The sequence below is a fragment of the Zootoca vivipara genome, chromosome 14 (assembly GCF_963506605.1).
Source record: "Zootoca vivipara chromosome 14, rZooViv1.1, whole genome shotgun sequence".
In the NCBI taxonomy this organism is placed as follows: domain Eukaryota; kingdom Metazoa; phylum Chordata; class Lepidosauria; order Squamata; family Lacertidae; genus Zootoca; species Zootoca vivipara.
Window position 1 is genome coordinate 741,105 of NC_083289.1, and position 23,702 is coordinate 764,806.

Genomic DNA, 23,702 nt, shown 5'->3' on the forward strand with positions numbered 1-23,702 from the left:
AAGCTGTGGATCCTTGATTTTTGTGGTGCAGGCTGTTCCCCTGGGCATGATATGTGATTTCAGGGTGAATTTGGGGGGGCCCCATGCAGAAAGGTGAAGATTCGTGAGGATCCGTGAGGATCCGTACTTCAAAACTATGTTTTTGGCCACGGTGTCTCCAGGACACTGTGGATCCTTGATTTTTGTGGTGCAGGCTGTGCCCCTGGGCATGATATGTGATTTGAGGGTGAGTTATGGGTGGCCCAATGCAAAAAGCGTGAGGTTCCACGAGGATCCGTGCTTCGAAATCACGTTTTTGCGCCATTGCGACCCCACGAAACAGTGGGTGCATGATTTTTTTGGTGCTGCCTACAGAGTAAGACATAGTTTACAGTATCATGGTGTTTTTTTTTAATTTGAATGAAAAAATCATATGAATTCATGAGGATCCGTGAGGATCCGTGCCTCAAAACCATGTTTTTGGGCCACGGTGTCGCCGGGAAGTTGTGGATCCTTGATTTTTGTGGTGCAGGCTGTACCCCTGTGCATGATATGTGATTTGAGGGTGAATTTTGGGGGGGGGCCATGCAAATAGGTGAAGATTCGTGAGGATCCGTGCTTCAAAACCACGTTTTTGGGCCACGGTGTCGCCAGGAAGCTGTGGATCCTTGATTTTTGTGGTGCAGGCTGTACCCCTGGGCATGATATGTGATTTGAGGGTGAATTAGGGGGGTCCCATGCAAAAAGCGTGGGGTTCCATGAGGATCCGTGCTTCAAAACCACGTTTTTGTGCCATTGCGACCACACGAAACAGTGGGTGCGTGATTTTTTTGGTGGTGCCTATAGACTAAGATGTGGTCTAGAGTATTATGGTGGTTTTATTATGTTTCTATATAAAAATCATATGAATTCATGAGGATCCGTGCCTCGGAACCACGTTTTTGTGTTGCTGCAGGGCAGCAAAGTTTTGGATCCACGTTTTTTATAGTCCAGTCTGTAGTCGTGGCTTCCAGATGTGATATGACACTGGATTTGTTGGAGTTGTTTTTAAAAAAGTGGAGGATCCATGAGGATCCGTGTAGATCCGCGTTTTACCTTCTTCCCTGGAAAACATGAGTTGCTGGTGTGCCGCCTCCATTTCCTCCGCCTACTCCTCTGCCACGGGCACCTCCCCCTTGTCCCCCCTCCCCCCTGTAAAGGCTCGTGGGGCTCGCCCGTAATTGGCCTTAAAGGGTGTGATCCCCATTGAGACGCGCACCGCATTGTTGTAAGCGAACTGAGCTAACGGTAATCAATCTACCCAGTCATTTTGTCTCTGATTAACCTAACACATCAAGTATTGTTGCAATATGGCGTTGCCCCTCTCCAATTGCCCGTTGGTTTGAGGATGCCTAGCAGTGGAAAGGCTGACGTCCACGTGTAACAGGCTCATGAGCTTGTGCCAAAAACGGGAAGTAAATTGTCTTCTGTGGTCTGAAATTACCCATGCAGCCTAAAAATGTGTTCAACAAACAATTTGGCTGTTTCCTCCGCCGACACTGCACGTACACATGCTATAAAGTGGCACATTTTGGTCAAAAGGTCCACTATCACCAGAACTGCTGTTTTACCTCTCGATGGTGGCAGGTCTGTGAAGAAATCTATGGACACGACCTCCCAAGGTCTGCTGGGCGTAGGCAAGGGTTCCAATAGCCCTGCAGGTGCCACCCTCTCCCTCTTAGCGCACTGACATGTGTCACACCCTCTCACATATTCCTTATGTCTTCCCGTACCCTAGGCCACCAGAATTTTCTTGTGACCAGCTGTGTGGTTTTTTCCCTCTCGAAATAACCCACTGTGCGGTTAAATCACAGAATCATAGACTTGGAAGAGACCACAAGGGCCATCCAGTCCAACCCCCTGCCAAGCAGGAAACACCATCAAAGCATTCCTGACACATGGCCGTCAAGCCTCCGCTTAAAAACCTCCAAAGAAGGAGACTCCACCACACTCCTTGGTAGCAAATTCCACTGCCGAACAGCTCTTATTGTCAGGAAGTTCTTCCTAATGTTTAGGTGGAATCTTCTTTCTTGTAGTTTGAATCCATTGCTCCATGTCTGCTTCTCTGGAGCAGCAGAAAACAACCTTTCACCCCCTTCTATATGACATCCTTTTATATATTTGAACATGGCTATATATTATATATTTGAACATGGCATCCTTTTATTTGAACATGACAGGTAATATTCACTATCTGATGAAAGATAAGTTGAGAGTATTTCAGGAGTTTTACCAAGAGTTATATTCAGCAGGTAACAATTCTATGCAGAAGATGAAAGAATATATCGAGAGACACTGGAAGATAAAGCTACAAAGTAGAGATAGAGAAGTAATGGAACAACCAATTTCAGAACAATAAATAGAGGAAGCTACGTATAGGGAAACTGAAAGTGGGGAAAGCCCCAGGAGCAGATAGATTGGAAAAGGAATGTGATAAGGTATTTAAAAATATATTGGTTCCTAAATTTAAAATATTATAAAATTCAGTAATGGGGGTAAGAGGATCCATCCATCATGGGAACAATCAATAATTATCTTAACTCCAAAACCAGGAAAAGAGTTCAAGGACTCAGGATTGTAGAGGCTGATTTCCCTAATAAATCAATATGCTAAAATACTGACCGCAATAATGGCAAAAGGATGAATAATTTCATGTATAAATATATAAATAAAAACCAATGAGGCTTTGTAGCAGGAAAGCAGATGTCTAGATTAATAGGAAGTGTGTTGAATAAAATACATATAATAAGAAGAAACAAATTGAAAGCTGGTATAGTAGCACTGGATATCTTTAAGGCTTTTGACTGAGTAGATTGGCTGGTGTTAAAAATGAATATAGAAAGTTTAGGATTTGGATAACTATTTAATGCATTAATAAATAAATTATACTTGAGGAACAAGGCATATATCTTAGTGAACGATGCTATAACATAACAAATAACACTAGCCCAAGGTACAAGACAAGGATGCCCCCTTCCTCCAATTTTATTTGTATTGGTCATTGAAACTCTGGCCAATGGAAGATGGAAATATAAAAGGAATAAGCAATAAAGAAAAAGAGAAAAGAAGCTTATTTGCAGATGGCACCTTGCTAACAATTGAAAATCCATTGGAAAATATGCAGGTAATTGAAGCACATTTGAATTTTTTTGTGAACTAACAGGATTGTTAATTAATTGGTCCAAATCAGTCAACATATGTGGAGAGAAGACAGAGCTGTCCATGCAGCAAAAAGGAAACTACTGGATGTGAAGCGTACATGTAAGAGTCAATGTGTCTGTGATAAGCAAGCACTAAATGCATGCTTTTGTATGTAGACTAAAGTGCATAGCTGCCAAGTTATCCCTTTTTTTCAGGGATTTTCCATTATGCTGAATAGGCTTCCTCGCGAGAAAAGGGAAAACTTGGCAGCTATGCTAAAGTGGGTGGGATCAGAATCATTGCAGAATCTGCCATGCAGGATCCAGCTTCCTCAGGACCTCAACATCCAGTGTCCTTAAAAAATAAAAAAATTATAACCTTTGAACGCAAAGATATATTAGCAAATGTATGGTCAGTTGGTCTGTTAATACTCCAGGTGGGGTCTGTGAGGCAGAATATAGTGGGACTATGACTTCCCTTGATCTGGACACTACACCTCTGTTGATTCAGCCTAGAATTGCATTAGCTTTTTTTGCTGCTGCATCACACTGTTAGTTTACGTTAAGCTGGTGACCTACTAAGACCCCCCAGATCCTTTTCTTCAGCCAGACACTCCTCCTGCGCTGCTGGGATGGGTGACTTCAGCACATTATCGGGTTAGTGGCTGTGGTCGGACCCCATAATTCTATGTGATGCTGCAAGGGATGCATGTTGCACATTTGGTGAATTGTTCAAGCTCTGCATTTGCAACCCTGGTAGTTGAAGCCAGGCAGCATCACATCGTAGCAAGGCTTCCTTCTAGGCAACAGGCTGCAGGCCGAATGGGAAATGGTGTGCCAGGTTCTGTGTTTGCTGCCTTCAGCTTAGAGGTTTCATAAGAACAGAAGAGCCTTCTAGATCAACACAGCAGTCCATCTAGCACAGCATCCTGTTCTCACAGTGACTAAGCAGATGCCTGTGGGAAACCAGCCAGCAGGATTCCAGCACAAGAGCTTCTCGCCTCCCCCATGATTTCCAGCAACTGGCATTGCTGCCCCAACGGTAGAAGCAGAACATAGTCATTGTGGCTACGAGCCATCGATAGCCCTCTCCTCCTCCATAAATTTGTCTAATCCTATTAGTAGATCTACCAGATCGCCTTAGCCAATAGACGCCCTCTGGACCACTTCAATCTGTGGAACTGACCCACAGATTGAAGTGGTCCAGAGGGCGTCTATTGGCTAAGGCGATCTGGTTGTTGTTTAGTCGTGTCCGACTCTTCGTGACCCCATGGACCATAGCACGCCAGGCACTCCTGTCTTCGACCCACATTACAGGTACCACATAATACCCCTTCCACATTTGTAAGCAATTCATCTTTCAGTGTGGCAGCACCCACACTTGGGAACTCCCTGCCTATTGACATCAGGTGAGCATCTTCACTGCATTTTTTCCAGCACCTGCTAAAAACATATTTGTTTAGGTAGCCCTACCTAGACATGTAGAATGTCAATGTTTTTGGCTTTCCCTTTGTTTTACAGTCAAAAATCACTTGAAATAAATAATGTGAGCATCACATGAATAGCATATGCGGGACCAGATCCTGAGCTCCCACTGCACCACGGGCCATTTTAACACATGGGTGGGAGCACCAAATAGCCATGTGACATCAGATGCCCAAAGGGGACAGTTTTCATACAGGGCTTAAGCTGTGTCTGCAGAGAAAGACCATTTGCATTCAAGCAGGTGCTTGAAATCATTCTAACTATGCCTTGAAGGCTCCCTGTATCTGGCATCAAACATGGCAAAAGAGGGTGGCATTTGTCCAAAACAGCCTGGCGAGCAAGCTGGGGGGGGGCAGTGTTGTATAGTGGTTTGAGTATTGGACTAGGACCTGGGAGAGACCAGGATTCAATTCCTCACTCCGCCATGAACCTCACTGGGTGATCTTTGGCCAGTCACTGCCTCTGAGCCTAAACTATCTCACATGGTTGCTAAGGGGGTTAAATGAGGAAGGAGAGAACCATATACTCCTTGGAGGAAAAGCTGGTATGTGTTATAAAATGAATTAAAAGAACACCTCTCAGGCCTGGCACACCTAATTAGCCATGAGGGCTGAAGGTTCCCCACCTCTGTAGTACAGGAGACAGAAGCTGCCATAGACCATAGATGTATGGAGGAACGTGACTCATGGAAGTAGAAGGCCCAGGGATCGCTCTGAGTGTTTAGAACTACACAATCGATTTGAAGTGCTCTCCCTTAACATGGAAGACAAAGAACAGACTCCATTTGAATATCTCTCCCTCATCACAGTTGATCAGAAATATGAAGACGAGCAGCAAAGTCAGTCCTCCGGGAATATGCAGGTGACCTTGGAAGGGACAGCACATGGAAGAATCCTGACCAAGCCTATGAGGAGGTGTGTAGTGGTGATAGGGGATTCCCTACTGAGGGGTACAGAAGCAGTGATCTGTGGGCCTGACAAGATGTCTTGAGAGGTGTGCTGTCTCCCTGGGGCCAAGATCCAAGATGTAACAGAACGGCTGCAAGGAATCAAAAACCCACTGACAAATACCCCTTCCTTTTGGTCCATGTGGGAACCAATGACACTGCAAGCCATAGCCTTCAGAAGATCAAAAGTGATTATGAGGCTCTCAGCAGGAAGTTGAAGCAATTAAATGCACAAATTGTCATCTCATCTGTCCTCCCAGTTGAACGTGGCCCAGGGAGAGAGGGAAAATAGGGGAAGTGAGCAACTGGCTTCGCAAATGATTTTTAGATCACGGTCTGCAGATTCTTGAAGATGGACTTCTGGCAAGTGATGGGCTGCACCTCACAAGGGTTGGGAGTAATGTTTTTGCCATGAAACTCAAAAACCTCACCAGGAGGGCTTAAAACTGACTTATGTGGAGGAGGGAAAATAAAAAAATTCCTTCAGTAGCACCTTAAGGACCAACCAAGTTTTTATTTTGGTATGAGCTTTCGTGTGCATGCACACTTCTTCAGATACAGTGAAATAGAAGGAGGAGGAGGGAGACAGTGGTCCTGAAGGTAGGAGTCTACCAAGTGCTGAAGATGATCATCCAAATGTCAAGGACCAAATGGAGCAAAAAGCATGCAGACTCAGTGGTGGGAGGAAAAACTCCTTAAATATGAGACATTGGGGAATGGTCTTCAATGTCTGTATACTAATGCACAGAGCATGGGAAATAAACAAGATGAGCTCTTGGTACAGCAAACTAAATACGACATAATGGGCATCACTGAAACCTGGTGGGATGAGTCTCATGATTGGAATGTAGTAATAGAGGGATACAATCTATTTCAGAGAAATAGACCAAACAGGAAAGGAGGAGGAGTAGTGTTATAGTCAGGGATGTGTATACCCCTTCATGGATCAATGCCTTGTCGTGGCGAAGGGGCTTGAATAACTCAGAGAAGCTATGAGCTATGCCATGCAGGGCCACCCAAGATGGACAGGTCATAGTGGAGAGTTTTGACTAAACATGATCCACCTGGAGAAGGAACTGGCAAGCCAACTGTCTTGGATTTGTAGCTGGGTCTAGTTACAAAGGGGCCACCCAGAGATACCTTCCCAATGCCAGAGCATTATCATGGGCGCTGGGAAGTTTAGATCAGGACCTCACAGGAAAGCTTATCTAAAGAGGCAAGGCCAGTGTAGCCTCCACACCGTGAAGGTGTCTCTTGCAGCACATTGACTCAAAAGCAAGTTTCCATTGGTTTTGGGATTTTCTCCTTTGTGCATGGAGTTGCCACCTTAGTTTTCAGAAGTTGACAGGGTAGGTTCCTGCCTGGGTATTCGTTTATTGATGCGCAATAAGATGCATAAATAATATTTCTTGTCTGTCTGTCTGCTGCGGATACCTTTTAGGGCTCTCTCCGTCCTCCACGCTCCCTTGGGAACCCTCCGTCCCGCCTTGCTGTTGCCGCTGCTGCTGTTTGTGAATGAGATTCATTTTCTGAATGGAGCAAGCAGGGAGGGGGAGGGAGGCTTGGCAGCGAAATGAAGCAGCAAAGGAAGCAGTATTGGTCTGTGACGGGAGGGGCGGGTTAGCTGAGCTTACTTCCTCCCTCCCTCCCTCCCTCTCTCTGCTGCTTTTGAGGAACAAGACTGCAGAAAGGAGGGAGGGGGGCGCCCACCTCCCCACGACCCCCCCCCCCAGGCCACAGGACGGGTGCGGGGTGTGAAAGCTTCCTCCTCTGTTTTTATTTTTATTACATATATATATATATAAAGGAAACTGCTTGCTACTGATTCTCTCTTCCTTTTCCTCTTCCCTCCCTCCTTTTTCTCCCAGAAAGCAGCGGAAGGAGGGATCTTTGCAGGGTGAAGATCTCGGCACAATCTGGAGAGGATTTCAAGCTTTGGGGGCTGGGAAGTTTTGCCATTTCGAGAGATCTTCTTTCTGCCCCTTCTTCCCTTCTCGTTAAACCTCTTTGGCTTCCGATCCATATGTAGGCGTGTTTAAGGCCAGAAGACATTTACGGCGGCTGAATCAGAATTAGCATTTTTATTTTATCAAGGGAGAGGTTTTTTTTGTTTTCCAGGACCTTTCTTTTTAATGGAACTTTTTTTGTCGAAGTTGTCGTTGTCGCCGACCCTGTTACAGTGAAAAGGAGAGAGGGAGCGCAAAAACCAAACCAAACCCCGAATACTAATAATCGGGCGCTCCCCTCCGCGCTTCCACCCCCATTTTCAAAAAATACTTACATATATCTATATAGCTACAAAAGCACATCATAAAAGGGAGGAAAGACAACGACGGCGAAGAATGCGATCCTCCAACTTTGGGAGCGACCCGAGCTGAGGGACCCCCCGAAAAAAGTGGGCGGAGGAGGAAAAAGGAGACGAGCTGCTTTTGGAAATGTTTGTGGGGTGGTAGCTGTGGGAAACTTGCAGGATCTCCTGCTCTCTTGCCGGCGTCGAGTCCTGGGAGCGCCCCGAGGGCAGGATGGCGGCGGAGCTGAGCCCCGAGGAGGAGCAGGTAGGAGCTCGCGCTCTCTCTGGGCGCCTCCCTCGGTTTGGGGGGCATGGCGGGGAGGGAGGAGGGCCAAGCGGCCGGGGTGGCGGATTTGGCGGGGGCGCCGGAGTGGCTTCTCTCGGCTCCTTCCCAGCTTCGCCTTCTCCCCTCGCCCCGTTGTGGGGATGAGATGGGAGCCTCTCGGGCCTCTTTGCTGCGCTCTTTTCAGCAGCTTCGCAACAACGCGGATTGCAAGGGGAAAGCGTCATAAGATGCATAGAGTAACGCTTCGTACCCATCTTTTTTTGGGGGGGGGGCTGTTTTTCGCTCGTCTCATACCTGGAAACGAATCAGCGCCCCCCCCAGCATCGTCTCCGCCTTCGACCCCCCCCCGCCTCCCGCCTGAGGGGGCACAGGCCTAGTTTTTTTGAGTGGTAGGGTCTGTTCTCCGTTTTGCCCCTACTTTCCCCTCCCCTCTTCTTCCAGGGGGTGAAATCTGTTCTTGGTGGGGAGGGGGAGCTGCGTCCCTCAAAGTGTAGCGCCCCCCCACTCCCCACCTAAAGGGGAGGGGCAGAAGTGGTGCCCCCTGGTGAGGTTTCCATGGAGATCAGAACCGCTGCTGGGGGGGGGGACTCCGATGCGGCCTAGTCGGAGACGGAGCCTTGCTGGGCCATGGGGGCGCCCCCTCCCCTCCCGCTATGGAGTTGGAAATTCGCTTATTTGGGGTGGGGGCTGCAAGAACACACTCGCTCTTGGTATTGGGGTGCCTTTTTTGGAGGGTGAAGGATAATTACCCCCCCCCCCCGCTCGCGTTATCCCCGCAGTTGTCTCTTGGGGGTGTGGATCCAGCAGCCTCCGGGGCTTCTCCCCCGTTAATTGACTCATTCATTGTTTTTCTCTTCTAATCCTCTCCCCCCCCCCGCTCCGTGTTTGTGTGTGGTGTTTTTTTTCGGGGGGGGACTAGATCCCCACCCCTTTTATAAAAGCTGTGAGGCGAGAGAGAGAAGCGCAGCATGGAGCGGAATTGCCGCGGAGGGAAAAGGCCGGCAAGCGCGCAGAATCCGCGGCCGCTTTCTGCTCCGGCGGCTGACCGGGGCTCCCTCCCCCTCCCCTCCCCTTTCCTGCCGCGGGCGGGCGGGGGGGGCAGACGGGGCGATCGGCTTCTGCCTTGGAGTCTGGCTGGGCTTGACGAGAAAGCGCCTGCGCATTTGCCCAGGACTCCTGAGTTCCTGGAGAGGCCTCCGTGCGGGGGGGGGTCCCTCGGGGGGCTTCTCTCCCCCCCCGCCCCGCCCCTCCCCTCCCCTCCCGGCGCTCGCTTGCAGAGCTGCTTGCTTGCAGGGACATCTGGCTTCCGCCTCGCCCTTTGCCCTTTCGCCGTTTTCTGCTTCTAGCCCTTCTTCGCTTTCTCCCCCGGGAAGGATCCGGCCCTCCTTTTTCGCGCACGCACATCCCGCCGGATGCGGCTGCGCTTGAGTCATGCGAGGTGGATGTTGCTCATCCTTCGGGAGGAGAAGGGGGAGGGGGACACACACACCCCCGGAAGGCTCCCCAGAAAGGGGTCAGCGACCCCGCCAAGGCCGGGAGACCCAAACCCACCTCGGGAGCGTCTCTTCTCCGTTAAAGTTTTCACACCCCTAGCTTGTAGCAGAAAAAGTGAACGTTGTCCGTCCTGGCAGTGAAAAAGATACTACTGTATACTAATAAATGTAACCCTTTTATTCAAATAAAATGGTATGTGGTGGGTTTTTTTTTTTTAAAAAAATTATACAGTGCAGTACAGTACTGTATAGCCTGTCTCGCATAGAACTGAAGGCGGCATACATTGTTGCTATTACTTCATCCAATTGCAGGTGGCTTTGTTTAGCTTTCTTAAAGAACATCTTCCATGCTTTTCAAGCGAATTTCCCAAAGCATCTTAAAAACCAGCAATGTACAACAGCAGTGTAAAAAATGTACCATAATATTTTTTAAAAAGCATAGAGCAGTATTAACACCCCACAAAAAATAAAATAAAAGCAGCAGTCAGAAAATGCTTTCACTTGCATTGTATGGTTATATTATTGCTCTATCCTGGAAAAGTGAACATGCCCTAGATTTAAGCTGCCAAGATCAAATATATTTCTTAGCTTCTAAAAGTTGTTATTACATATGTCAATTTCAGTATATTCCCCATAGCCCAAACACTAACTAGTCAAATACAGAAATGCAGTAATATGTTTCCTGGATTTTCTTTTTAGCATCTTGGCTGCTGCTTGCAAATTAAATCATGTGTTGCTTTTTTGCTTTGTAAACTAATTCCATCTTGCTCCAGAGCAGGGATTCAAGGCAAGTGACTAGCAGAGGGTGGTTGGGCCTCACGAGGCCTGGGCTTTGTCGGATGCAGTGGCTCCCATTGGTTCCGAGGCTCAGCTTCAAGTGCTGCTTTTAACCTTTAAATGGCTTGGCATCAGCCTACCTGAACACTGAATTCCCCAAAGCTTGAGATCCTCTTTGGAGGGTCAGCTACAGATGCCCCAACTGGCCAACATGAGGCAGGGAACCACCTGCGAAAGAGCCTTTTCAGTACTGTAGTGGCACTCTATTTATGGAATAGCCATCCTGGGAAGGCTAATGGTGTCTTTTTGGTGCTAGGAAAATATTTTTTGGTTTGCCCATACCTTTGAAACAACTCAGGTGATCTGATCCTCTTTTCTCTTCTTTTACTAATTGCCTTTAATTTAAAATAAAAAAATTCCTTCAGTAGCACCTTAAAGACCAACTAAGTTTTTATTTTGGTATGAGCTTTCGTGTGCATGCACACTTCTTCAGATGCCTTTAATTTGGGACTGCAGTGAGTTTTGCTTTTGTTTGTTCTGTTTCACTATGTATTTCAATTGTATTGACTAATTTATTTTATAGCTTCCCTCAGGAGTGTTGTGTTATGTTGTTAATAGTGTTTGGGTTTTTTTTAAAAAAAATGCACTGGAATGTTCCCAGACTTTCCCCCCAAAAAACTTTTCTATGCAAATTCAGATAAGTTCCAGTGCAATTACACTATGCAAATTAGGGTGGTTTGCATTGGAGTGGGGGTTTTTTTGCATCAGGAAATTTTTCTGACACCCTAGAGTAATCTAATTTAGTGTGCATATTTTTACGTGTATTATTGCAAATGAAGCTAATTTTTTTGAAGCCAAGCAATGTGTATTTGTAATTGACACCCATTCATAAGTTACTAAAGAACTTATGAAACTGGAAAAAAAATTCTAATGGAAAATGAATCGCTAGGGAAAAATTCCACTACCTGTATCACAATAAACAAATAAATAACTTCAGAGTCCCTTGTTAAAAATTCTCCTGGCAATTTATCTTTCTCTAAATTCTTCAGACCTTTTGAGATCCAAGCTTTGCTTCCTGGACTCTGCCCCTTTCCCATGCCCTGCTCTCTTCTGTCTGTTGTCCTCTTCTACTCCTGAAAACTCTGTTGCTCCATCTCTGCCTCCCCCCTCCCTGTGACCAAGGGACTGGCAGTTGGCTTTGGGTGCCACAAGTTGCCATTCTTGAGAGGGTATGAAAGGAAAGTGGAGTGGGAGAAAGATATCAGCTTGTCCCCATTACCCCCCCCCCCAAATGCATTCCATTTCTAGGAAAGCATTCCATCGGGATGTGGTTTTTATATTTTTAATTATTTTTTCCCAGCATTTATTTACATCCTGCTGCTTCATCTTAGTTTTCAAGGTAGCTTGCAACAAAGTTTAAGGTGCATGCCTCCTAAACCGCCCCCTCCTCCCCAAAACACAGATCAATGGTAAGAACAGAACAGCAAAGGCGCAAGCAAAATGTATACTACAGAAAGTGTTGAAATGCATCCGAACTCAGTAAGATGAGTGCTGAAACAATACTCAACTCCATTAAAAACTTGCGTGAATGCAACATTTTGAACTGGTACCTAAAAGTCATTTAGAAGGATATGGAGTGGAGATTTGGGAGTGGGGGGAGAACTGCACAACTGAGGAGCCACGACTGGAAAAGAGATGCCTTTTGTTTCTATCCACTTCTCCTCAAGTTGGGGGGATCTTTTTGTGGAGGAAAGTGGTCTAGGACTGCACATGCAAAGTGAGTTGACCCAACACACACATTCTCTCCCCCCCCCTCTCTCTCTCACACACACACTTCTTTGGCGATCACTCGTAGCCGAGTAAGATTGCCTTCCATAAACACGGTTTTAACAATGGGTCCGTAAGTGACTGTGGAGGCCAATTCTGGATCCACACGTCCTTTCACAGTGGGGACAGAGGTTTCTGGGTGGAGGTTGATCATGGTGAGGGTTTGCCAAGCGTTCCTTCCTCTCAGCACGTTTCTCCCTTGCGTCCTGAGTTCAAGTGTCTTCAAAACCCATGACACCTTTGGGAAAGGCTGTTCTCCAATTGGAGCGCTCGCAGGCTAGTGTTTCTCAGTTGTCAGTGTTTATACTACATTTTTTTAGATTTGCCCTGAGACAGTCTTTAAACCTCTTTTGTTGACCACCAGCATTACGCTTTCCATTTTTAAGTTCGGAATAGAGTAGTTGCTTTGGAAGACGATCAACAGGCATCCGCACAACATGACCAGTCCAACGAAGTTGATGTTGAAGAATTATTGCTTCAACACTGGTGATCTTTGCTTCTTCCAGTACGCTGATATTAGTTGGCCTGTCTTCCCAAGTGATGTGTAAAAATTTTCGGAGACACCGTTGATGGAATCTTTCGAGGAGTTAGAGATGGCGTTTATAAGTGGTCCATGTTTCACAAGCATATAGTAAGGGTTGTTTTGTACTTGTTTTCCCCCCACACACACACTTTGGTTTTTTTGGATGTTGAGTGATAGGCCAAGCTTTTTGTAATCTTCTGCAAAGATATTTAGGATGGTTTGGAGGTCAGCCTCTGAGCGTGCGCACACTCCATTGTCATCAGCATACTGAAGCTCTACAGCTCTACACACACCACACTCCTTGGTATCAAATTCCACTGCTGAACAGCTCTTACTGTCGGGAAGTTCTTCCTAATGTTTAGGTGGAATCTTCTTTCTTGTAGCTTGAATCCATTGCTCCGTGTCCGCTTCTCTGGAGCAGCAGGAAACAACCTTTCTCCCTCCTCCATATGACATCCTTTTATATATTTGAACATGGCTATCATATCACCCTTTAACCAGGCTAAACATACCCAGCTCTGCACACTTTCACACATGCGCAGATTCCCACATGTTCTCTCTCTCTCTCTCTCTCTCTCTCCTTTCCCTCCTTTCTCAAATTGGTTTCCGTGTGGAGATGTCTCCTTTCCCCATTGATGGAAAAGAAACCCAGTGATCTGGCCATGCAGGGCAAGACTTCTTCTGCTGACAGTTCCCTTCATTCTCCTGCTGAAAAACCAGGAGATTTGTTGCCCCTGTGGATCCTGCTGCCTGAGGTGGTCACCTCACCTTGCCTTATGAGTGGGCCAGCTCACCTCAAAGGTAAACTGCTGTAGGCAAAACACTGCTCTGTCTCTGGTTTAACAGAATTGCAAAGGCTTATTTATGAATGAAAGGACTCCCACTGAGGCCTGTACGCTCAGAAAGTGCCCCCCTCCCATTGAAGCACTGGGGCTCACTTCCACAGGTCTTAGCTGTGATGCCTTTTTTTCCAATCAAGTTTTATGATGTGCAATTGTGTCAAAGCAGCCCCCCCACTTTTCCTCCCTTCTCTTTGCAACACAGCCGGGGTCCTGGACTCCCCGGACCACATACCAACTGCAAGGAACTGGATATGCTTGCATTGTTAGAGCATTTGACTGTGACACTTGGCACCTGTTTTGGAGGTGCTCCCCCCCCCGCAGTTTAATCAAAGAGATCAGATGAGATAATTGGGGGAGAGGGGAGGGGTTTAGAAGACACAATGGAAGACACAAGCCTTTTCCTCCTAGAAAAAGCAGGAGGAAAGTGACCCTAGGCAGGCCTGGTAGTTGAGATGAGAGTCCTAGCGTTTGGCTCTGAGGAAATAACGTCTTCAGTGGAGTGATTTCATATTTATATTATGTGATACATATTGAATGATCAAAGTGCTATAATGTTACATGTATCATTAATATTAATTGTTATTAATCATAATTATTATTATTACTAATACTAATGAGGCACCCAGTAAAGATGGAAGGAGCATGGCTTGTTCGGTTCCAGGGACGTCCAACTCGCAAGAGACTGCGATCTACTCCAAGGAAAAAAAGGCAGTGATCTACCCATTGGGGGGGGGGCAGGTCAAAGTTGTTGAGTTTTTTGGGGGGGGGGCTTTTTCCTGTTATCTGTAATGGATCAGTGACACCAGTCCCTTCTTCCTTTCACTGATTTCCACTTTTCTTGCAGTGTGTGTTTTGGGGGCTTAGGAGGGAGGAAATGTGAATTTAGACTATTTTGACCCTAACAAGAGAAACTAGCCATGCTGGAGAGCTCAAAGGGGGCTGCAAAATGGCCTTCCTGGCTCCCTCTTTCCCAAAGCATGTTTTCTCAATTTGCTTCTCCGTCTACTTGGTGGCAAGGTCAGCATAGGGAGTGAAATCCACAGTCAGGATCAAGGCCATGTTTTAGTTGCATGTTTGTTTTGTCTTTCCTGCATTTCCCTCCCGCGAAACCAATCTGGAATGTTTTCGTAGACCTGGCTGTTGGCCACTTTTAACCAAGTGAAGATGTCTGGGCACTAGGATGTTGTCTGGCCTCTCCCCCACCTGGAGGTGCATCCCTGGGGCTCCTTGGATCTGGACTGCTTTCACACACTAGCAGCACATCCTGTAGAATTGTATCTGTTATATTTTATCTGCACAACCTGAATGAATTTCAGGAACCAAAAGTTTGTATTGAAAAAATATGGCTTTTGAGCTGTCTGGCCTCTAAATGGCAACTAGACATTCCATTTTGGCAACTAACCCTGGTTTAAGGAGTCAGTTGCTGCCTCGCTTATATATCTGAGTTTCTGTTCTATCATGACTCCTTTTGCTCATCTTTTCTCTCACTCAAAAGTCACACACTGCAGCCTTTTCTCATAGAGGAGTTGAAGGACTTCCTAGGAAGAAACCTTCTGGTTGATGGAGCACCTTCTAGATGTCTTTCATCATTTAGTAGAATGAGAGTTGAGCAAGGTCAGGTATATCAGATATCATACCTGATAAATGAAAAAGTAAGAGCACATAGGGGATTCAGAAATCAGCAGTCTCCATCGTAGTGAGCCTCTACTTTTATGTTTTTATTGTTGCTGTTTTCTAGAAATAAGGGTTCTTCAGCCCCCCTCCTAAATTAGCTGTTTAGTTATTGTAAATGGGGGGAGCTGTTCTCGGCTTCAGTTGAAAAATGAAAAGAGAAACCTGGTGCTTACTTTTGCACCTCTCGAGACGTCTCGTGGCTGAGAGTGCTGCCCTTTAGCACTGAGGTTCTCCTGTCGTCCTTCTTTTCTGCTTTTATATCTGTTGACCGTAATGTACAGTGGCAGGAAACCCCTTTTGCGTCACTTGCTGCTTTCGGTTGAAGACCTCCTCTTAAACTTTTTATCGGGGGGTTAACGTTGTCCTCATGCCCCCCTCTCTCATTTGCTGCAACGGGTGTGCTCCACCGAGGCAGAGCACTTCCCTGACCCGCTCCTAAGCGCACCATACCGGAAGCCTCCCCTCCCTGCTGGTTTTTATCAGCCAAGAGGGGCAAGGATCCAGAGTGCAAGTGGTCGCCCTGACCAATCTGAGCACCTTGTCCACATCCTTGAGTCTTACCAACTGAAATTCATCCAACACAACAGGACTAGACTCTGCTCTGGACACCCCATGAGATACATCTGCTATAACAGCAGAGTCAAGGTCTTGGTGGATGCAAGGGATTTTATCCTCAAAATGCTTTGCAAACAAGTCACAGCGAGCTTCTATCACCTCCTTTGGGCCAGCCTGTAAAAAACCCGAAAAAACTCTGCCGGACAACATAATGATGCAATGGAGGCAGCAAAGTAGAATCATAGAAACATAGAATTGTGGAGTTGGAAGGGACCCCAAGGGTCAGGGTGGATTTGATTTAAATCAAATTGATTTAAATAATTATTAAATAACAATTTAAATCACTAGTCAGTAAGACTTGATTTATATCTTCTTTTCACAAAAAGACTCATACTTGCTTTTATCATCTTAATATTTACAAACAGATGAAGGTTTAATTTTTGGAATAATAAATTTTCAGAGTAGTTTTTACAGTTATATCAAAAATTACCATACTGATTTGGTTATACTATTAGAAATACATTGAAAGATAATTATGAAATTATTGTGAGGTTTAATAAGTTAACTGTTTATATTTGGACAACTTTTCTGCTGTACTTTATTGGAAGGAGAGAAATGATCATTTCCTTAATAACAATTTAAACAATTTATTTAAATAAAACAATAACATTATAGCATATCTATCCATGTTTGTTAACTGATGTGGTTAAATGATTAAAAAAACAGTCTGAGTTTTAGCACACATGAAAAACTTAAAATAAATCCTTATTTCCTGATGAATAGCCTTTAGACTATAATGTAACTTAAATAGAAAACTATCTTTAGAAAGATTTTCCCTCCAAAAGCATTTTATTTTAAAAATCCAATTAAAAATTTAAAAATCATATATATATTCATTGGTTTTTATCCACCCAGCCAAGGGTCCTCTAGTCCAACCCCCTGCAATGCAGGAAACTCAGCTAACACTTACATGACAGATGGCCATCCAACCTTGATTTAGAAAGGAGGGAGAGTCCACCACCTCCCAAGGGAGAGTGTTCTACTGTCTAACAGCTCTTACTGTCAGAAAGTTCTTCCTGATGTTTAGTCAGAATCTCTTTTCTTGTAACTTGAAGGCATTGGTTTGAGTCTTACCCTCCAGAGCAGGAGAAAATAAGCTTCCTCTCTCTTCCATGTGACAGCCCTTCAGATATTAGAAGATGGCTATCCTATCTCCTCTCAGTCTCCTCTTTTCCAGACTAAACATCTCCAACTCTCTCAAACATTCTTCATAAGGCTTGATTTCTAGACCCCTGATCATCTTGGTTGTCCTCCTCTGCACATGTCCCCGCTTGTCAACATCCTTCTTAAATTGTGGTGCCCAGAATTGGTCACAGGACTCCCAGTATTGTCAGACCAATACAGAATAGAGCAGTGCTGTTATTTCCCTTGACCCAGACATTAGACTTCTGTTTTGCCTGGCTGAAGATATTTTGTTGGAAGTTCCCTGTGTTTTCATGCCATCACATAACAAGAGTCATGCTGAATCAGACCAGACTTTAACCACCTTCCTGCTTTCCACAGTGGCCAGTCAATTGCCTTCAGGAAACTCATATTTTTTTATGGTTTTTGGTGCTGGCACTCCCAATAGTGGTTCTGTGGGACTGGGAGAGGATCCAGATTCAGATACATGCTCAGCCCTGAAGTTTACAGGGGTGACCTTGGGCTGCTCACCATCTCTCACTCTAAGCTGCTTTGCAGGGTTGTTGTGAAAGAAGGACCATGTATATTGTCAAGTTCATTAGAGGAAAGGCAGGAATGAATGAAAGAAATCAATTTGCACACAAGTCTAGCCCTCTTCTCAGCAACCCCCATAAAAAGGGCCCCCAGTGCATATAGGTGTTGGTAAGGTGGCTACTGCCTTGAGGCTTAAAGTATACAAGACAGAACACAAAAGGAAATGGGGTTGGGGAGGGAGGAGGGCAGGGGGAGAAAAGAAAACTAGAGCGCTGGCTACAGAGAGAGCATTTGAATGACCAGCTGGAATGGAAAGGTTCTATTTAGCATTCATGTTCACCTGCCAAGACCTTAAAGAAAAGTTTCTGTGCACAGATAAGAGAAATGCTCTGGGAGCTGTGGGTTTTCTTCTTTAAGCCTTAAGCCTTTTCAGCTGCTGGCTGCTTTTAAACAAAGTATTTTCAAGGAATGCCTGGTGCAAATTGGGTGGGATAATCAGCCGCATATAACCAACATGCTTAAGTCTAATTAGAATCATAGAATCATAGCGTTAGAAGAGACCACAAGGGCCATCCAGTCCAACCCCGTGCCAAGCAGGAAACACCATCAAAGCATTCTTGACATATGCCTGTCAAGCCTCTGCTTAAAGACCTCCAAAGGAGGAGACTCCACCACACTCCTTGGTAGCAAATTCCACTGCCGAACAGCTCTTACTGTCAGGAAGTTCTTCCTAATGTTTAGGAGGAATCTAATTAGTGCATGAAGGGGTTAATACCATAGAGTAAGCCAGTGTTTCTCAACCAGTGTGCCTCCAGATGTTTTGGGACTACAACTCCCATCATCCCTAGCTAGCAAGACCAGTGGTCAGGAATGATGGGAGTTGTAGTCCCAAAACATCTGGAGGCACACTGGTTGAGAAACACTGGAGTAAGCTGTCCTGCCAAGCTCAGCTAAGTCCACTTTCCCTCACCTTGGGACAGGTGCACCATCTGGGGGGATTGAGGGCCCCCTAAATTTTCAAGGAGGGAGCTGGGGCTCCTCAAAATTTCCCAGTGGCCATGTGCACATGCCACAAGGTGTGTTCATGTGCGCTAGCCACAAGGCATTCACACAACACGTCAACACAGCATACTAACATTGCGTGGCCCTGGCCTCCTCAATTGTGGGGGCAAAGGCAGTGAGCTTGCCTTGGGAGGAACTAGATAATTAAACCTTTGTTCCCCTTTCAATCTACCTGAGAAGCTCATTGTGTGAAGAGGCTCGGCTGCTTGCTTCAGCTCAGACCACATGGCTCTCACAAGCCACTCTTGAGTTCCTATACCAGTACTTTAGGAACTTTCACTGCTCTGTAACTAAGCTAAGTTTTAGTGCCTGTGCAACTTTTCCCACACATAACTTGCTATATGTGTGGTCTTTTTATGTGCTGGGGGAAGAGGGAAACTTTGGAAGGAACTCACAAGGGCATATTTTAAAAGGTCTAACAGCATATATTCCATGCTTTCCTTTGCTTTATATTTTGTGAAAGGCTTCTCCACAGAAATTTCAAGACTTGAGAAAGACCTAATACAAACACAAAAATCTGCTCTCTAAAATGTACAGACTTCTCCTTGACTGGGAGGTCAAGGAGGAAGAAGTAAAATCTGATATGGTACAATGGGCCAGAGATTTTGGCTACAACATCCAAATGGAATCATGGGAAAGGTTGTGGAGGGAGGACCTGAAATTCACTGTGTGCTACAGTTTGAAAGAGAATTTCATGAAAATGCTCTACAGATGGTAATTAACACCTGTAAAACTGGCCAAAATGTATAAATCTAGGCCAAACATCTGCTGGAGGCACTATGCTCCACATGTGGTGGAACTGCAAAAAAGGGGAATTTTGGGAAACTATATATAACGAACTTCAAAAAATGTTTAAATGTTCCTTTCCTAAGAAGCCTGAAGCCTTCCTGTTAGGTATAATGAGCAATGAAATTCCAAAAAGGGTGAGGAAAAAAATTATGTATGCAGTAGCAGCAGCAAGAATTCTGGTTGCTAAGGTATGGAAAGGAGATTCTACTCCCTCAAAATTAGACTGGCAGAGTAAAGTGTTATAATATGCAGAGCTAGCAAGATTGACAGCAAGATTCCGAGACCATACAGATCAAATATTTAATAAAGAGTGGAATATTTACAGAGAATATCTAAAAGAAATCTGTAATAATGAGTGTAATAATCTAAATTCTTTGGCAGGTCTGGATTGACTGCATGAAATAAGAAAATTTTACAAAATTAACACAACTGAACAACCTATGAGAGATGAAGTTAAGTGTGCAGTTGTAATGTAATTTAGGAACCACAATGGGACTGAAAGTCATGTCATGAATTCTTTTTTTGTAATGATTGTTGATTTCGGATTGCCTTTTGTTGATCATTGCGTATTGTTTGGTTTTGTAACTGTTTGGTTTTGTTTTTAAAACCAATATAGCATTTTTAAAAAATGTTGTAGCTTGCCCTGGGACCTCAGCGTGAGGGGCTGTGGTGATTATTTTAATTAACGGTGTCTTTTTCTCTTCTCTTCTCTCTGGAACAGGCAACCAAGCAATTCCTTGAAGAGATTAATAAGTGGACAGTCCAGTACAATGTGTCTCCTCTCTCTTGGAATGTGGCCGTCAAATTCCTTATGGCCAGGAAATTCGATGTCCTCCGAGCGATTGAGCTCTTCCATTCCTACAGGGTAAGGGGATCAATTCCTCCCCAGAAATGGAGGGAGAGAGCTGGAGAGCCCTCCTGGCTCACGAGGAGACCCTTCCTGGAGCCCAAAGGGACTTCAGGGAGGGCGGAGGAGAGGGCTTTGTGGAGGCTGCTCAACCTCCCTGCCTAACAACTGATGTGAAGGGTTGCCTGGCAGACGCCACTTTTCACATCCCAGAGCTTCAATTCCAGTTGTGGTTATTTTGGGTGCAATATTTTTGATCTGGCTTGTAGAAAGAGTGCATTTAAAGAGTATCTAGAGGGTGCTTCCACTTATGGGATTTTCACTTATGTGCCAGAACATGTGGGGAATTGCCTATACTAAAAAATTTCTATCAGCATTTCAAAGCATCTGGGGAGGCCTGTCTAAACAAAAGTGTTTTCAGCAGGTGCTGAAAAGAGTGCAGTGAAAGCTCCTGCTTGGCATCAATAGGCAAGGAGTTCCAAAGTGTAGATGCTGTCCCATTCCCAGCATCTTAGGAACACCTGGCAGAGTTTAAAAAGCCCTCCTGTTTAAAACTCTGGAGAGCCTCTGATAACTGACACAGAACCTTTTTCAGCCCCAAAGGCTGCGATCTGCCTTGGGCAGCGTGGGGGGGGGCATGTGCCCTTGGGGGAGGGGCAAAGGGTGATACTCTTCCTCTTGCATAGTAAAAGTCTGGTGCTTCTACTTCCTTGTGCACCTACCCCTCCATCCAGACAAGCAGAGAACATTGTGCCCTTTCATGGACTTATTCCAGGCAGTGACACACTCGAGGGGGTGAGGGCTGTGGCCCGAGATCTGACTAAGCAAGAGTCCTGCGGGCCAGACAGAGAGGTCGGGGGCCACATGAGGTTCCCTACCTGGGAAGTGAGCTTATCCCCTGGTCTGTCTTGGAATAAATCAACTCAGGCAATTTGCCGAGGGAGATTATTCTGTTCTTGGGTGAGAAGGATCCGCTGGCTGCAACCAAGGTGGACTGCAATGGCCCCTGGCCAGTGAACCCCTGGAGGTATTTTGGCCCCAGAAGCTGCCTCGGTGGAAAGCTTAATGGCAAAGAACCTGAGGGGTGGGCTGCCCCACAGCTTGTACAGGGAGCTGCTGTCAGTCAGGGTCTGTGTGGCTCTCCAGGTGCTGCTGGACTCCAGCTCCACTCAGCCCCACCCAGAGGACTCCTGGTCTGACCGGATGGAGGATCCCCACCTCGGTTGCAGACAATAACGAGTGTTTTCTTTCCTCCTAGGAAACCAGGTTGAAGGAAGGGATCGTGAAGCTGAAGCCTCATGAGGAACCTCTCCGCTCAGAGCTGCTTAGTGGAAAGTTCACCATCCTGGTGAGTAAGGTGCTTTGCTTGGGCAGACAGAGCTGTGGTTTCCTGTTTGCGGAGGCATGGGGCACATGTCTCCATAGTGTGGTTTTAGATCATAGAACCAGGAAATTTTAGAGTTGGGAGGGACCCTAGGGTCATCTAGTCCAACCCTCTGCAGTGCAGGAATATCAGCTGAAGCATCCATGACCAGATCCAACCTCTGCTTGAAAAACTCCAAGGAAGGAGAGTCCACAACCTCCCAAGGGAGTCCATCCTACTGTTGAACAGCTCTTATCATCAGAAAGTTCTTCCTGATGTTGAGTCAGAATCTCCTTTCTTGTAACATGAAACCATGGGTTTGAGTCCTACCCTCCAGAGCAGGAGAAAACAGCCTTGCTCCATCTTCCACAGGACAGCCCTTAAGATATTTGAAGATGGCCATCATATCTCCTCTTTTCCAGGCTAAACATACCCAGCTCCTTCAACTGTTCCTCATAAGGCTTCGTCTCCAGACCCTTCTTCATCTTGGTTGCCCTCCTTTGCACACCTTCCAGCTTGTCAACACCCTTCTTAAATTGTGGTGCCCAGAACTGGACACGGTATTCCAAGTGTGGTCTGAGTAAGGCAGAATAGAGCAAGACTATGACTTCCCTTGATCTGAACACTAGACTTCCTTCTGTTGATTCAGCCTAGAGTAGCATTACCGGTAGCTTGTTTGCTGCTGCTTCACACTGTTGACTCTTATCCTTTTCACATGTATGTCTAGTAAACCAGATGTCCCTCATCTTCCTGCCTAAGTGCAGAACATTACATTTGTCCCTGTTGAAATTCATTTTGTTAGCTTGCGCCCAGTTCTCCAATCTGTTAAGGTCATTTTGAATCCTGATTCTGTCTTTTGAAAAAAATAAATAAATTGATTTTCCAAACACATATAATATAAAAAAACCACATCCACACACAAAATGATGCCATCACAACAGAAAAATACACATAAAACAAAAATCTATCTTTACAAATTCTTATTTTTTCTTTACCATTTTAGGGTGACTTACTCGAATCTCCCCTGTCTGCGGTTCATTGTAATTCATCTTTAGTAACTTCTAACTCCTCATTATGAATCATTTTAAAAATCTCCTTATCACATTTTCTACTAATTCACCCTTTAGAATCTTATCTTCATATTGTCTAAACTCTTAACATACCTTACATTACAGCCTATATTATAACTTCAAAATCTGTAATATAGACCTCTAATGTTACAATGTTTCTTTAAATATTCTTTAAATTTCTTCCAGTCTTTTCCCACCGTCTCTTCTCCCTGGTCGCGGAGTTTCCCAGTCAGTTCAGCCAGATACCATTCTCCAACAGTTGGTATCTCTTGTGTCTTCCAATTCATGGCTATAAAAATTCTCGCTGCTGTTGTGGCATACAAAAAGAAAGTAACAACTTCTTTGGGAATTTCTTTTCAGACTATGCCCAATAAGAAGGCTTCTGGTTTCTTAATAAATGTGTTTTTCAACACCTTCTTTAATTCATTATAAATTTTTCCCCAGAAGTCTTTTACTATGGGGCAAGTCCATCACATGTGGTAAAATGTTCCTTCTATGACTTTACATTTTCAGCATTTTTTATCATGTGTATGGTAAATTCTTGAAAGTTTTTCTGGTGTTAAATACCACCTACTGTAAACATCATTTTCATAACATTTTCTTCCAAAACATTACATGCTGTAAACTTAATATTCTTTTTCCACAATTTTTCGCAGGCCTCAATCATAATATTATGCCCCACATCCTTTGCCCAATCAATCATTACCAATTTCATTTGTTCATATGCCACTCCAACAATAAATTATACATTTTGGAAAAAGATTCGTTGATTTTTGTAAGGGTGACTCCCTACAGGGAGCCAGCCCCCATCATCCTGACGTCCATCTCGCCAAGCAGAGAGAGCAACAGTGGGTCTGAAGCAGCTGGGGGGGCGGGAGAGAGACTCTGAGGGAGAGAAAAATCAGAGTGAGGAACAATGGGAAAGCTCGGGGGCGGAGAGATGCAGGCAGCAGCTCAGGGATGTTGGAGAGCCCTGTCACCGACCGCTCAGGGAGGAAA

At 45.3% G+C, this 23,702-nt stretch overlaps 1 protein-coding gene across 1 annotated transcript in view; it reads left to right on the forward strand.

The window, feature by feature from the left end:
• Positions 1 to 7,248: 7,248 nt before the first annotated feature.
• The window catches only part of PTPN9 (protein tyrosine phosphatase non-receptor type 9), a 56,311-nt gene continuing 39,857 nt past the window's right edge, over positions 7,249 to 23,702 (forward strand). The window contains exons 1-3 of the mRNA XM_035137806.2: positions 7,249 to 8,144; positions 20,145 to 20,288; positions 21,529 to 21,618. Coding sequence (XP_034993697.1) covers positions 8,112 to 8,144; positions 20,145 to 20,288; positions 21,529 to 21,618 — 267 coding nt within the window. The 5' untranslated portion in view covers positions 7,249 to 8,111. The remainder of the gene's footprint in view (positions 8,145 to 20,144; positions 20,289 to 21,528; positions 21,619 to 23,702) is intronic.